This window comes from Lissotriton vulgaris, chromosome 7 (assembly GCF_964263255.1).
Source record: "Lissotriton vulgaris chromosome 7, aLisVul1.2, whole genome shotgun sequence".
NCBI classification, from domain to species: Eukaryota; Metazoa; Chordata; class Amphibia; order Caudata; family Salamandridae; genus Lissotriton; species Lissotriton vulgaris.
The window spans coordinates 594,315,207-594,329,862 of NC_141695.1; the positions used below are offsets into that span (position 1 = coordinate 594,315,207).

The 14,656-nt window shown below is 43.7% G+C and overlaps 1 protein-coding gene across 1 annotated transcript in view; it reads left to right on the plus strand.

Moving 5' to 3' along the window:
- The window catches only part of QRICH2 (glutamine rich 2), a 433,653-nt gene extending 430,975 nt beyond the window's left edge, over positions 1–2,678 (plus strand). The window contains exon 20 of the mRNA XM_086930698.1: positions 1,786–2,678. Coding sequence (XP_086786824.1) covers positions 1,786–1,997 — 212 coding nt within the window. The 3' untranslated portion in view covers positions 1,998–2,678. The remainder of the gene's footprint in view (positions 1–1,785) is intronic.
- The last annotated feature ends 11,978 nt before the right edge of the window (positions 2,679–14,656 follow it).

The following is a 14,656-nucleotide window of genomic DNA, read 5'->3' on the forward strand; positions in this document are numbered from 1 at the left end:
ATCCATGGCTTGTTTGCTCGCTTTTAATTGATATAAAATAATGACAAATAATGTGACGTCGGTATGTTTAATTTGCCTCACAATAGCCGTCCTCCCTTCATTTACGAGCAGTGCTTCCCCTCTCATTCGTCTTCTTTTTTTATGTATGACGTCACACGTCCTGGGACAGTGCACACAGGACAGGAGAGGTTTGGAGGTCCTGCAGAGGTTGGTATCTGTGCTCGATTTTCTAAGGGTGCAGTAGAACAGGTGGTTACTGAGTGGCATTTGACACCCACAGCACTAAGGCCTAAATTTACTAACGGTTGCGCTGTCGCTCGGATTGAAAATGGTAAGTAAATCTATGCAGTGCTTTGCATCGCTTTACCCACGGTGAAACCGTAGTAAAATACTTCCTAAATCTGTTTTTGTTCAAAGGCCTTTCTCTTTCACTGTTTCCACTAACCACTGACAGCAGGGCATTTACCACAGAGGAAACAAAAGCGGCTGCATATGGAAAGCGGCCCTGAGACGCCTTAAAGCGTCAAGCACAGTGTTGTGCCTGCGCACAAAAGGGCAGATTTACAAGCCCATTGCACCACTTTTGCGTCATTTTTAACATGGGAAAAATGACGCAAATGTGGCGCAAGGGGCTTGTAAATCTGCCCCAAAGTACATATATCTACTTTAAATGCATGCATAGTACAGATTTGCTGGCTTGTGCGTGCATGTGAATTACAGAACCACAGATGGTGGATCTGTCATACAACACCTCTTTGTACATGTTTAACATGTATCTGAGCCGTGCATGCAACCTCAATAGAGATCAAGTTACTGCACTTGTGTATTCGTGATCTGTGTAATGTACAATTATGAAGCACAAGTCTGCACACGTATGAGGAGGGCTTGTGAAATTCGAGAGTTTTTTAAACACATCATAAAGTGAGGTATTATGCGTGCATAGGAAACATCTGTACTGTGCATGAGTATGAAATAGATGCTGTGCATGTATGTGAAGCACATATCTTCATCTGCTTGTGTGTGAAACACTTCTCTTAGATATGTGAAGCTCTGTTCTACACAGTGCAATTGTTCATAATTCATACATACGTTTGTGTGTGCATGCATTTGAAAATCATACTTATGCGACCCCCTATCTTGCATGTGTCTGTGTGCGTGAAGTCCTGACCTGCCTTCTGCATGTGTATTAAGTGCAGGTGTGTGCTCTGCTGGAAGCAAACATATATGCAGAACTTCAGGAGTCTGTGGCACAGATCTGTGCACACTGTGGAGTGAGAACATATCCCCACACACATGTTGGTTGGTAGTAGTACCAGGGAGGGCAGTTCTCCAGTGTAATGCTGCAAAGTGAAACTGAGTGCCCGTAAAAAGTAGAAGTGGCAGCTTTTTTTTTTATTTCAAAAGTTTTTAATAAAATATAAATTTGCATATCAGAAGATACAAACAGTACAGAGCAATGCAAGGGGGGTGGGGGGTATAGATTCGGGGGTTGGGCTTGTTTCGCCACCAGGTTGTGCGTAAAAATGAATGTGCACGCACTGGTACATCTGGACTGCTGAATTAAGTAGAGAGCACACACTGTGTACTGTGTACTGTGCACTGGCAGAGTTTGCAGTTTGCGCACACGTATAGTAACTTTGCCCTTACTTTGTTAGTCCCATAGCTCCACGTTTGGAAAACACCGGTGAGCATATGTAGAGATATTTTTCATCTTAAGAAACTAGCTAACAAGTGTGGGGCTGGAGGCGGCACAGTGAGTACTCACCTGCAATCCTTGTCTTTCAGCCGTATCCCGGCCGCTGAAGGACCGGCCCGTGTCGTCTCTGGGCCGGCTCTCGCAGACCAGCCTCGTCCCCCAGCCAGCTGCGACCCCGCAGCCCGAGGAGCCGAAGGAAGAGCCGCCGCCGCCGCCCACGCCGCAGGCGCGCGAGAGCCTGGAGGTGCGCGTGGACGCCAGCTTCAAGAGCCTCCCGGAAGAGGAGGGGGACGCGTCTTAACATCCTTTAGCACAATAAAGAGAACAGTTGACACGACGCAGGATGGTCATTGGCTTGATAACAATAGACACACACCGTCCCTGCGAGATTGGTGCTCGCGCTGGGCCAAAACAGACACACGAAAAGCTTCCACTGTGCCTTATTTATTTGCTTTCACACAGACCTTGTTCCCCACATGTATGTGAGCTAATTTTTGCACAACCCCAAACGAAATACAGAGAACAATCATCCTTTGGTTTTAAAGTAGACTGAATCCTTCGTGTTTGTCTTTGTGACGATTGATAGCCGCGTAGGGCAGATATCCAGAGGACCAGTCAACTCACAGGCTGGCCTATGGTCATATTAGGAGGAACATTTCCAATAAACGAAATATGGATAGGGTTACCATGCCGCAGCCATGCCAGTAGCTTCCAGACATTGGTCTGTTCCTTGTGTCTAAGAAAGAACAAACCTGTATTTCCTTTACTGTATGAGAACCTGTTTGGAGGATGGTGATATTTATGCATTTTCAAAGTCCTAAAGCACAGACCAGCTCTTAAAGGGCTTCACAGCACAATTTAGAGAAAAGCATATGTTACACCTCTTTCTTTTGGACAGAATGGTCTACACAAATAACCCTGTACCTGAACACTTCAGAAAGAGGAGAACCTTCCCTGGATAAAAGACGCATTCTGTACAAGTATTACATGTTGTCGATCATCGGATCCACAGAGATATCATTTCAATGATGTTCTTCCCAGGGTTGTACTTAGAGAATGAGTGTCCGAGTATGCGGGGCAGAGAGCATACTTCTTTGTAGGGGTCTGTACGAAGGGGGGGTGGGGGGGGGGGGGGGAAGCTAGGCTCTAAGGTGGAGAAGACTGAGTAGAATCTGGCAGGAGTAAAGTGGGTGGGATACCATATTGTGCATAGCCTCAAGGAATCTCAGACTGAACTGAAGTGTTCCTGTGAAACTTGCAACCTGGGGCCACCAGGAATTAACGTGGGTGTTGAGGAGGAAAAGCTAAGCTGAACCCCACATGAGGGGGTTATTTTCCGGGGAGTCCTGTGAGATTGCCAGAAACATTTTCGAGTCTAAGTGTGAGGCCAGGTAGCGAGGACATCACACATTCTTGTGTTCAGTATTATATTTTAGACCTGGAACATATGTCCCAAGAGGAGAGCTGAGAGCTGACAGAGAACATGTTCATTTTCAGGAGCGCGGCCTTCATGCCCCTATGTGGTGAGAAGTGCACTTAGGCACTTACCATATGAATGACATGGTCAAATTTTTCTCATCACTGGCAACCAAGACTATCCTGCATATTGATTTTAGGAAGATGAGGGCACATGGGAAGGGGTACAATCATGAGGGGGTGGGCGGAGATCACGAAGAGAGGACCCTGTGGAGCAGTCGGGAGACTCCATACAACAATTAGGCTATGCAGCTTAAACAATGTCTGGGTCATCCTGTCATATGTTGCTAATGTCTGGTGTTCTGGAAATATCCTGAAATTAACAATTAGACAAGTACCTTTACATTAAGATACACGTGTTCAGAGAGAGCTATGGATGCCTTGAAGTCAGACAGACCGTGGGTTAATGGCTAATAGTATTGCACACTGCCATACAGAGCTACTGTCAATAGATTAGCGCCTTGAGACCCTCACCGGTGAGTAGTTTGTGCTGTATAAGATTTCTGATTGATTGATTAAAGCACAGGAAGAAGACACCATGAAATAGCCCGGCCACACCTAACTTGTAAAGGTATTTCTGGGCAATACAGTGACAAAGCCTTGAAGCAATGGCTGAAAGCTAACTTTGCCTGTCAACCAGTGCTAACCAACAACTCTGGAATACAGTAAGCTTCAAGCTCAGCCAAAAGGTGCAACACATATGACGAGAATTAGCTAAGCGAATAGGTCTGGGGTTAATGTTGCAACGCATTCAGAAACGCTGATCACATGTTCACATGCATAGCAAGCACAAATGCAGTTTACCACATTCAAGCCTGTCCTATCGGCTCTTCCAATGTTGGCAAAAAAAAGCAGCACAAAGTATTGATTGCTGTATGGTATGCTTACATAAGATAAAAAGAATATATGTGACACAGTGTAAAGATTGAGTGTACTTTTCAGGTGTAAATTAGTCCCTCATGCATTCCAATGGAAGCATTTCATGAAAGATGGAATGATGCACCAATTATCCAAAATCACTGTACAGTGAGTCAGAAGTTTTTAAGTGGGTTCTATCCACTTGCATTTAATTAACCATTGACAAAAGAGAGGGAAAACACTTGTATCAATTATTCGTTGTCTCTCTACCCCTCTTAGTGGAGTGGGTATTTTGGAGTCAAAGCGCCAGGATACCCTTTGGGTGACAGTACGCGCTATATAAGTATGCTGTACATACATACATACATACATATTTATTTAAAAAGGACCCTCACCCACTAGGGTTCCTAGTAACGTGCTTCATCATCGAATCCTCAATGAATTTACCTCATTTTCTTATATTTGTTTTATGAGTTCTTTTCACCCCATGCAGTCTTAGAGGGTAGGTGGACTTCATAGTCACAATTTTGACAAGGTACTGTACCCGATGTACACCTATTTGGTTCCTCCAGGCTTTGGATACAGAATTCTCTTAATCTATATGCATGCCATGCTTGAATGAGTGAAATTCACTGACCAGTTCAAATGTACAAGTTGTGTAGTGATATCAAAGCAACCAAGCTTGGATTGTGAAGGGGTCTATGGTTCAGGTCCTGATGAAACCTAACCGACCACAGTAATTAGCCTGAAACATTTAGACCCACTGGTGTTGAAGTCCCAACAATCACTCTGATGACATCACCTTGTTTTTAACCTTGCCAAAGTATCCTGAAATAAAACAAACTTTCAGTTGACCATTAGGATACCTGTAAGCCCTCTGCCTCAAGAAAGGACCCTATTTTATTTTTTAATTATTAGAAAAATCTCTTCTCCCGTCTCATTAATGTAGTCTTTTTTTCTCCATGCTGTTTTCCTCTTATAATCCTTCCCTTCCCCTTATTTGTTTCATGTAATACTCGCTCCATGGTATTAGAAGAAGCCACAGGAAGCAGGATTGGGATGAGAGCCATGAACTCAGAGTAATGAAGATTACCAGTAAGTAATCAGGTTTTCGGATTGAGACTTCAAGCTGCAGAATCCATTACCTTTAAATTTTCCCAAGCGTCAGACTGAATCCGGAAGATTTTTTGTGAACAGTACACCTGCAAGCCGGTAGGTGGCGTTGATTGGCTCCGCGTGGCATAGTCTGCGCCGGAAGTGACGTCCAAGCCACCTATATAGGCGTTTCCTCGGTATGCTGATGTGATTTCCTTTCTTGGAGCACCAGCCAGCGCTGATTTGAGAGAAGAGCTACTCCTACGTCAGTTTTGATGTGATTTTTGAGACATTTTGTGGACCTTTTATGTGCTTTTTCCCTTGTGGCGTGTTGAGGATGTCATCAAGGAAGACAGGCTTCTAACTCTTTGGTGCCATGTCAGTGACGGACGGGTCCACAACTCTTGTGTTTGTAGTGTCTGAAGCGTGACCATGACTCTAAGTCATGCTCTGACTGCCGGGCCATGGCGCCAAATGCTTTGAGAGAGCAGTCCCTGAAGCAGCTAGCAGTCTGGCATGCCACTCCGTGGAAGTCGCAGTCCTGCTTGAGAGGAAGGTCTCAGGACTATTCCAGAAGATTAAAGTTCTCTTCGTCCCACTTTAAATCGTTGGGGTATTCAGGTAAAAGGCACAAAAAAACACAAAAAGTCGAAGTATGTTTCGACTTCTCATCCGTCTGCTGACGCGACACAGGAACATTGGCATTCAAGACCTAGTTTGTCTGAACCTGTGCCTGGGCAGGCTGTGGGCCTCCCCAGTTTTCCAAAAGCAGAGTGACCCCCGCTCACATGACAGAGTTTTATGGGGCCATGCGTCTCATTTTTGAGGGCCAAACGCTCAATTGACTTCGGGCCCCGCAGAGTCGGAGGTGGCCCCATCTGGTTCTGCGCTGGCGGCTCCTGCCTCAGTTCCGATGGACCCCCATGGACCCAGTCATGGATCCAGACCTATGCTAGTTTTGCCAATCTGGCCTTCCCCAGTGCTGGCTCCGATGCTCCCGGCGTTAGCCCCATTGTGATCCCCGAATGCGACACGGAGCCAAAGTAGCATCAACTGATGCCGATTCCAGCGCCAACAGGAACCCGTGTCCTATGTTGGAGACTGAGCCCTATTCCGTAGGGCTAGGCCTCGGGGAGAAATGGTAGGGTTTACTGGACTCTATTGAATACCAGCCTTATAATCAGGATATGGACTGGTGGGAGGAAATGGGTGATGCCAGCTTACTGGTTATGTCTACAGACACCGGCATGCTTCCTCCCCTACTGTGGCTACGGAGGAGGGAGCTACATAGGCAATGGTGGCGTAGAGGGCAGCTGAGGTCCTCACCCTACAGTTGCCCTTGGTGGCAGTGAAGACCAACATTTTGACAGAGGTTCTGCAACCGGGAGTCTCCTCCTCTGAACCCCTAATCCCATTCAACAAAGCCCTCACCAACGTCCTTCTGGGGTCCTGGCTCCCGAGAATAGGACGATTTCCCGCCACCAACGCCCCACTCCAAGGAACCCACATTTCCTCACCCAGCACCCTAGCCCATCGAGCTTGATGGTCCAAACCTCCGTTTCCCATGGCATGTTCCCTGCCGCTCCCCTAGACAGGGAATCCAAGAGGCTAGACAGCTTGAGAAAGAAAATATTTTCTTCCACCAGCCTTGCACGGCGGTCAGTGAACACCAAATGTTTATTGGGCTGCTACTCCCACATGCTGGGTTTCAGTGAGACAGACTTTAAGGCTGCTGGGCCTCATGGCCTACTGCATCATGCTAGTGACACATGTCAGATGGCATATTCGGGCTCTGCAGTGGGTCCTGAAGTTTCAGTGGGCGCAGCATCAGGGGACTCTCTCCCACATGGTCCAGATCTCAGAAGGAACTGCAAAGTATCTGCAGTGGTGGCTAAATATCCACAATTAGGTGAGAGGCAGACCCTTCTCCCTTCCCCAACCAGATCTCACAGTGGTGACAGATGCATCACTACTGGCATGGGGTGGCCACCTGGGAGAGGAGGAGATCAGAGGACTCTTGTCTTCAGTGGAATATGGACTGCACATCAACATGCTGCAGCTCCGTTTCATCTGGAGGAGTGTGGCTCAATGGTTAGAGCGGCAGACCCTGATGCAGAGTTCTGGCCAGGGACCAGGGTTCGATTCCCGCCTCGGCGGGGTCTCGGGCTCAATTTCCTTGGACCTGTTAATTTTCGCCTCGGTGCCTATTCTAATCACGGGCCCCACGCTGCAACTCTGGGCAATAGCTTGCTTAGCCTCCACACCGGCCCCAACAGCGCTAAGGATGCCTGGCTTCACCCTGGGGGTGCCCAGGAGTGGACACTTCACAGGGAAAGCCAGGAGGGGTTCCACAGCAGTATGAGTATCAGCGCCAGGAAGCCGCATAGGTGACACCGCAAGGTGACGTCTGGTGACAGTGCGCTCTATAAGTACCAAGACATTTACATTTACATCTGACTGGCATTGAAAGCCTTTCTACCCTCCATCAAGGGAATGCTAGAGCAGGTGTTCACAGACAACACCACTGCCATGTGGTACTGCTACAAATAGAGTGGGGTCATGGCCCTCTGCCGAGAGGTCCTGTGTCTCTGGAAATGCTGGAACAGCAGGGCATATCCCTGTTGGTTCAACACCAGAGCGGACAAACACAGGCGTCGATGCCTAGTGTATCACAAATGGTGTTGGCACCTGGAGGTGGTGCAAGGTCTTTTTCTGTAGTGGGGAGAGCCTTGGTTAGATCTGTTTGCCTCTGCCAATGTGCAATGCCAGCAGTTTGGCACGCTGGAGTTTCTAACGCAGCTCTTGCTCGTAGACAGTTTGTGTCTCGAGTGTAGCTTAGGCCTCCTGTACGCCTTTCCGCCCATACCACTCCTGCCAAGTGTTCTCAAGAAGATCAGGAACAATGGGGCCCATGTCATGCTTGTAGCTAAGGACTGGTCACACAGAGTCTGGTATCCTGAGCTTCTGAACATGAGTGTTGATTCTCTAATCAGGTTGCCTTTTTGGGAGGATCTTCTGTCATGGGAGAGGGTTTTCCACCCACACCTGTGAGCTCTCAAACTTCTTGCATGCAGATTGAGTGGTGGCAGTCGATAGCTTTCAGCCTTACTCCGAAAGTCTGCACTGTTATTCCCGCAGCCAGGCATCCCTCCACCAAGATGGTATACGCCTGCTATCGGAAGCGATTTGTATCATATTGTACAGAAAAATCTATTGACCCACTTTCTACTGCCCTTTCTGATATTTTGCTTTTTATTCTTACCCTTGCCCAGCAGGCTCTGCTCTGGGCACTCTGAAGGGTTATCTTTCTGTTATGTCTGCCTTTGTGCGGCTGCCAGACCAACACACTTTATTTGAGTCCCCTATTGTAAATTGATTTTTGAAGGGCATTGTAGATATGTTTGCTCCTTCTCCTTTTATTATGCCTCAATGGGAACTTCATTTGATGCTCACATTCTTGACGTGTTCTCCTTTTGAACCTCTACACAACTGCCCCCTACCTAGCTTCTCACGATTAAAATAGCCTCCCTTGTGGTAATTACATGTGCCCGGAGGATGAGCGAGCTGCAGTATCTTACAGCCTCCATTCTTATCAGTTTATCTGAACAAACTGATGCTTCGCAGTAGGGCCTTTTTCCTGCCGAAAGTGGTAACACCATTTCATGTGGGCCAGTCTGTCATCTTGCCCACCTTCTATGGTCTATGCAGATAAGGCATTACCGAAGGTAAGTAACTTTTTCATTACCACCTCATCCAACTTCATACTCACAGCACTAATGATATGAGGCTAAAGCAAGCATAATACAACTTCTCTTGCCTCAATATCAGAAGAAAGCACGATATGGCATCAGTGCCGTACCTGTGTATTTTAAACCAAATAATGCATTCATGAATCATCAATAGATTTACCCCAAAATCGCGAAATAGTAAAAATGGCAATAATAGCATGGAACCCTATTTCGTAGCAGTTCTACACACTTCAATCAGAGACACCTTCTGATTCAGCTCATAACCCAGGTGGAACAGGCCAGTATGACAACTAGTAAAGGAACCTCAGAATATATATAAGCCTTAATATTGGCAGTCCATTCCCATAAAAGTAGCTGCCTTCTTACCAGCTGCACTAAAAGTCACAAAGATTCAGCTTTTTAAAGTCCCCAGTATGTTGGAGAAAAGTAAGTAACAAAGCTACAACCAGGTCTCAGTATTGGAGATTGTGGTTAGATTTTCAAAGAAGGAGGTGCTATAACTAAAGCTGTAAATCCACCTAGCACCCTAGCCGGGGTAATTGTAATGAAATAGGCTACTATTTATGATAGAAAAGATAAAGGAATTGCACATCCTGAAATTTTTAAGCAGAAAAATCACCAAACAACCATAAGAATTTAGAGTTCCCACTCAGGCTCTACAGGCCTGCACTGCTGCTCATTGACAGTTTGTGATTGAGGGAGGTACAACTTTAAGGAACCCTTCTCTTAAATAATCTAAGTTCAAAAATGGACTGCAGGTTAAAAGTGAGAATTTTCTGATACATAATTTCTGAAAATGTGCTCCATGACAGGAAGAACAAACCAAAGTAGATGATTTTCTAGAATTTTTTAGGTCTTTCACAACAGCCTCTGCAGATCCTAACTGTTACATTTCAGAGCTCTCGACTTCCAGGTCATTGAAAATAACTGTATCAGGTGGGAACATGGAGGGCTGAAATCAACAATGTAGGTAGATCCATAAAGCAACACAAGGGAGGACCTACTGCAAATCTCTATGTTAGTGGAAACCAGGGACACCTGAGCCAAGTGGGAGCCACTAGTATCAGTTACTCTCTCGTCCAGAGTGTTGCGTAGGAACTTCATGAGAAGGGGAATCAGAGGCAATGCATACAATATGTCTGGAGGCCAACAGAAAAACAGAACATACCGCACCCATTTCCCCTCCTCTTGACTCTGATACCAAATAGAGAGAGAAGAGCATAAAAAGATCAAGCCAAGAGAGCCCGAGCTTAGACAAATGTGAATGTTTTGGGAATTTATAGACTGCAACAGCTACTCAAAGAGTGTTCCCGCGCTATAGTAGGCCCCAATCCTTGTAGTCTTGGAGTTAAAACGCACAACTAAAAAGCCAAACCTTTGGATGATGGTTGAAAAATAGAGAGGAGGGGAACATTTAACTTAGTCAATTTGCTTAAAGGTTTTCTCTCATTGGAATGGGCCATGAGAATAATGAACATCCAGATTTAAATTACCACTATTAGTCTTCCTCTTATACAACGCAAATATATTTTAAAAAACTTATCTTCAGGAACAGGATCTTGGAGTGACATTATTCCCATTTACTAGTTACGAGAAACGCTTGAAGTTACCTAGACCAATCGCCTCCAACCTCTTTGCCCAACATTTATGATAAGAGCTATGTTTTTTCCCACTATAAAAGTACTCTATAGGAATATGTTATTTTTTGTAAATCTTGATGACTTTGGGAGTTTTCCTCGCTGGCAGTTCTCCTACATTATGCATTGAGGCATTGAGCTCCCTTCTAAAATTAAAGCATTCCAAGTCAAACCTGTCTAAGTTTAGTTTGTTTTGAACCAGAAATTTTTCTATTCAGAAAGTTTTATTTTAACAATCATAAAACCTTCGCTATTATGTGGTTATACCATTCCAAAAAATTACAATTTTGAGAAGAAATAGCTGATCATCATTCATTTTCATCTAAAATTGCATGGACATTTTCTTTGGGGGATTTCTGATTTTATGGGGATAAATTACATTTATTGGCAGGGTTTGACAAGCCCTTTTGACATTTTTATATTTGAGCTGGAGTTCCTTTGCAAAGTAATCACTAGTTTTATAATCAATCACAATAAAGATTTTACATAAAGAGAAGTGCTCATATGAAACAAACATGTAGTCAATAGGAGCAGTAGCCTTACCACACTTAAATTGGTTTTTGCTGGACTGTCCAAGAAAAATCAACCATTTAAATTGACTAGATTATGTTGGAATAATATAGCAAGCAGATGTTTAGACCTTATGGCTGTACTGTTGTATCTTACAGACATATCTGGAATACCAAGAGAGGAAGAGTGCTCGAACTAAACATCATCTAGGTTATTGAGAGGGAACTTTAAATTAAAGTTGCCTATTAAAATAAACATTGAATCAGGATACCCACATCATATATTACGTTAAGGAGATCTGCATCAAATTTAACGGGATCTTCCTCAAATGATTTTACAGTAGGTTGGATATAAATATTCAGGCAAACAAAACCTCCTAATGAAATATCATAACTTCTTGTTGTGACATGAATGGCTAAAATCGAACTGCATAATGTGGGCACAATATTTACGTCCCCAGCACAAAATTTGCCAAGATAAAAGTTAGCAGATCACATGAGGGACAACTTCCCCCGAGAGCATTTGCATTTTTAGCACAAACTACAAAGCCATGGACTTCTGGATATGTCTGCAAACGGGCGTCTTGGAACTGAAGGATTACATATTTTCTCAGTAACTTATTTAAGAAGTTGATTTATTTATTAGTTTTCTATAACGCAAACATGATCCCGAAGGATATCGGAGCGCTTTACAAAAAAATGGAAGGAAGGACATAAATCCAATATTAACATCAAGTAAGAATACACAACAGGAATAATCACATAATTCCCAGACAAACGAATCAAGGAGAGTAATACAATAAACAAGTATATAACGGGCTACGAAGGGGGGCACACAGTGCAGTAATGAAGAGCAGCATCAAATGATGGTTCAATGGCTGTAGGATCAATGATTTCGAGCAGGTGAACCTGTAATCATGCAAATTCCACATAGGTACACCTGGTATTATAGCCAGTGTTTGCTGGTGGTGCCCACCGGCACTCATTTTTGGAGACTGGCACTAACTTATCCCTCACTAGATAAACATTGACCGCGAGCAAGAGAGACAAAAACAAATACTGGAAAATGAAGGAGGAAGAAAAAGATGGAAAACCCGCCACAAAGGGAGAATCCAGGAGTGAGCTAAAGTTGCAGGGAGTGTCTGACAGTTGATTAAAGCGGTATGAGGTGGATTCAAGACAACGCTGCCTTGGTATTCGGCGTGCTGATGTTTAATTGGACCAGCTGCAGGTTTCTGAGCAGTGCCTTGGGCATGGCACTAATTCTGTCACAAATTAAGCATTGATTGCAGACTACCCTGCAACCTAGAAACAGTCTCTCAAACTGCAACAAGATCAAGGAGGATTAATATGGCTTAATCTAAAATGATTGTTAGTAGGAGATAGCCCTGCTCATTGCCATAAAAAGCATTTTGCAGTGCAGCATGAATTATTGACGTTCAAGTTTGCCTGTACACCAAGGAGCATTCAAAAGATCTACTTAGTTGCCTACGAGTTCAAGATTTCTTTTCAAGTTATCTGTTGGTGAGGTCTCAATAGGACCCTCACACAATTCAATTCCAACATTTTTAAGATAGAATCACAGACATAAATATAGTTAAAAGGAAACGTTTGTTCCTTCTTATCCATCAAGGTCACAAAAGGCCACTAGATTCAGGGGCAGATGTATGACCGTTTTTTGCGGCCGCAAATGGGAATTCGGCCTGTTTGCGACCGCAAAATTGGTCTGCCCAATGCACAAACCCTATTTTGTGAGTCGCTGACCTATTAGCAACTCACAAAATATGGTTTGCGACTTGGTATTGGGAAGGGGTGTGCCAAGGGCGGCCCTCCCTAATAGCGAGTCTAAAACCAAAGTAAGGATTATTTTGCAACCGTATTTGCGTAGGTGGTAAACTACTCGCAAACAAGAAGGGGTTCCCTGGGGACCCCTTCCCCTTTGTGAATGGGTGCGAAAATATTTTTTAAGAGCAGGCAGTGGCCTCAAGGACCACTGCCTGCCTTAAAAAAATTACACGGAAAAGTTTCATTTTTCTTTTTTTAAATACAAAGCAAAACGGGCTGCATTTAAAAACAAGCATTTACAATGCAACGGTTTCGCCTTTGTAAAAGTTAGAGCTATTGGCATTGTAAATGACACATTTTTTATTTATGTGTTAGTTTTGAAAACAGATAAATAAATGGCATTGCCAATAGCTTAATCTCTCGCAAACAGTAACAATGATTAATAATAACTGACCTTCTTATCAAAGGACCAAATACCCTGCCTTAAATTGCAGTCATTAAAGAGCTTGCTGACAATTAGGAGCTCCCTGAGTGATTTAAAGAAACCTAAACAAAAAACATTCACTTACTACTCTTTAGGTCCTCAATACAACTGTTATTTCCCTACTTCTTCATAGAGTAAGTCAAGCAGAGTTGGCTCGAACCAAATGTCTGAATGGCCACTGTCCCGAGTGGATGAGGAGTCAAAATAAAGCTGAGCAAAGCATCCGACACACTGACACTATCCCCAAACTAAAACAGTTTTAAAAGGCGAAGTCTGACAAAAGGAGGATAGCTAAATAAATGGTATCTAAAAACGTGCTTTACTGTTGTGTGCAAATCTGTTGTCAGCTGAGCTACAAAGTATATAATTTTCACGTATGCCCTGTAACCAAGAGCAAACTGCATGATGTCAGTGCACTCTGTTTTGATAATCAATATAATAGCTGCGCTAGAGGAGCTAAGTTCCCTCTTTCCTATTTCGGGGGAAGACACAGATTAATATCAAAATAATCTCCTACCTTCCCTTCTACTCACCTTTGACAGTTTAAATATGTATTATGTCAGATTGCATTACAATGGGCTACCCATACTTATTGAAAACATTGTAATCATTTAGAACAGGGAAAAACACTGTCCTTTGTTAGTAAAACAGGGGGCAAGAAGAAGATATTGATAACAAGGTTAAACTGCACAATATGAAACTAGGAAATCTAGATTCAAGTTCTTTCCCCACTTGAAGTTGTGTGACCTTAGGCAACCAACTTTGCTTCACTGTGACTTGTTTTGACTGCGTGTCAGATGTGAGAACACTTACGCAATTCAGTTCTGAGCTTGAAGTGGAAAAATAGAAGTGCAGATACCCTATACCAGAGAACCTATTTGTTTCTGAGAACGAGATGGTTCTCATCAATTAAAAAGTATTACACCTGTTCTGAGAAATGCAGGTACGCTCCATCTCAAAATATGAAGTTCAGGTACTCAGTACTTGACAGCAAATATACACTGATGCAGTTGTGTATAGTATAAAAAGAAAAAGTTGTGTATGGTTTACAAGATAATGTAGCTTGACAAATAACAATAATAAACATGTATAGAGTTCCCGAAACAAACGAACACTCCTTGGTTTATTTGTGACAGTGATAGAACATGGGGGGAGCGAGGGATATTAACGTTTAAAAAATGCAATTTTTAACAGCTAGCAAAGCAATGATATCATAGTATGCATTAAAGTTAAACACAAGCATTCAAGAAAAACAAGTTTCATTTCAAAGAGTCTATCATATTTTTCCAAGGTGTTGACTGTATCTTTTACATGTCAAGTATTTTTATGGCTTGACTCATGTTTTGGCTCTTACGGCCAAGCCAGAT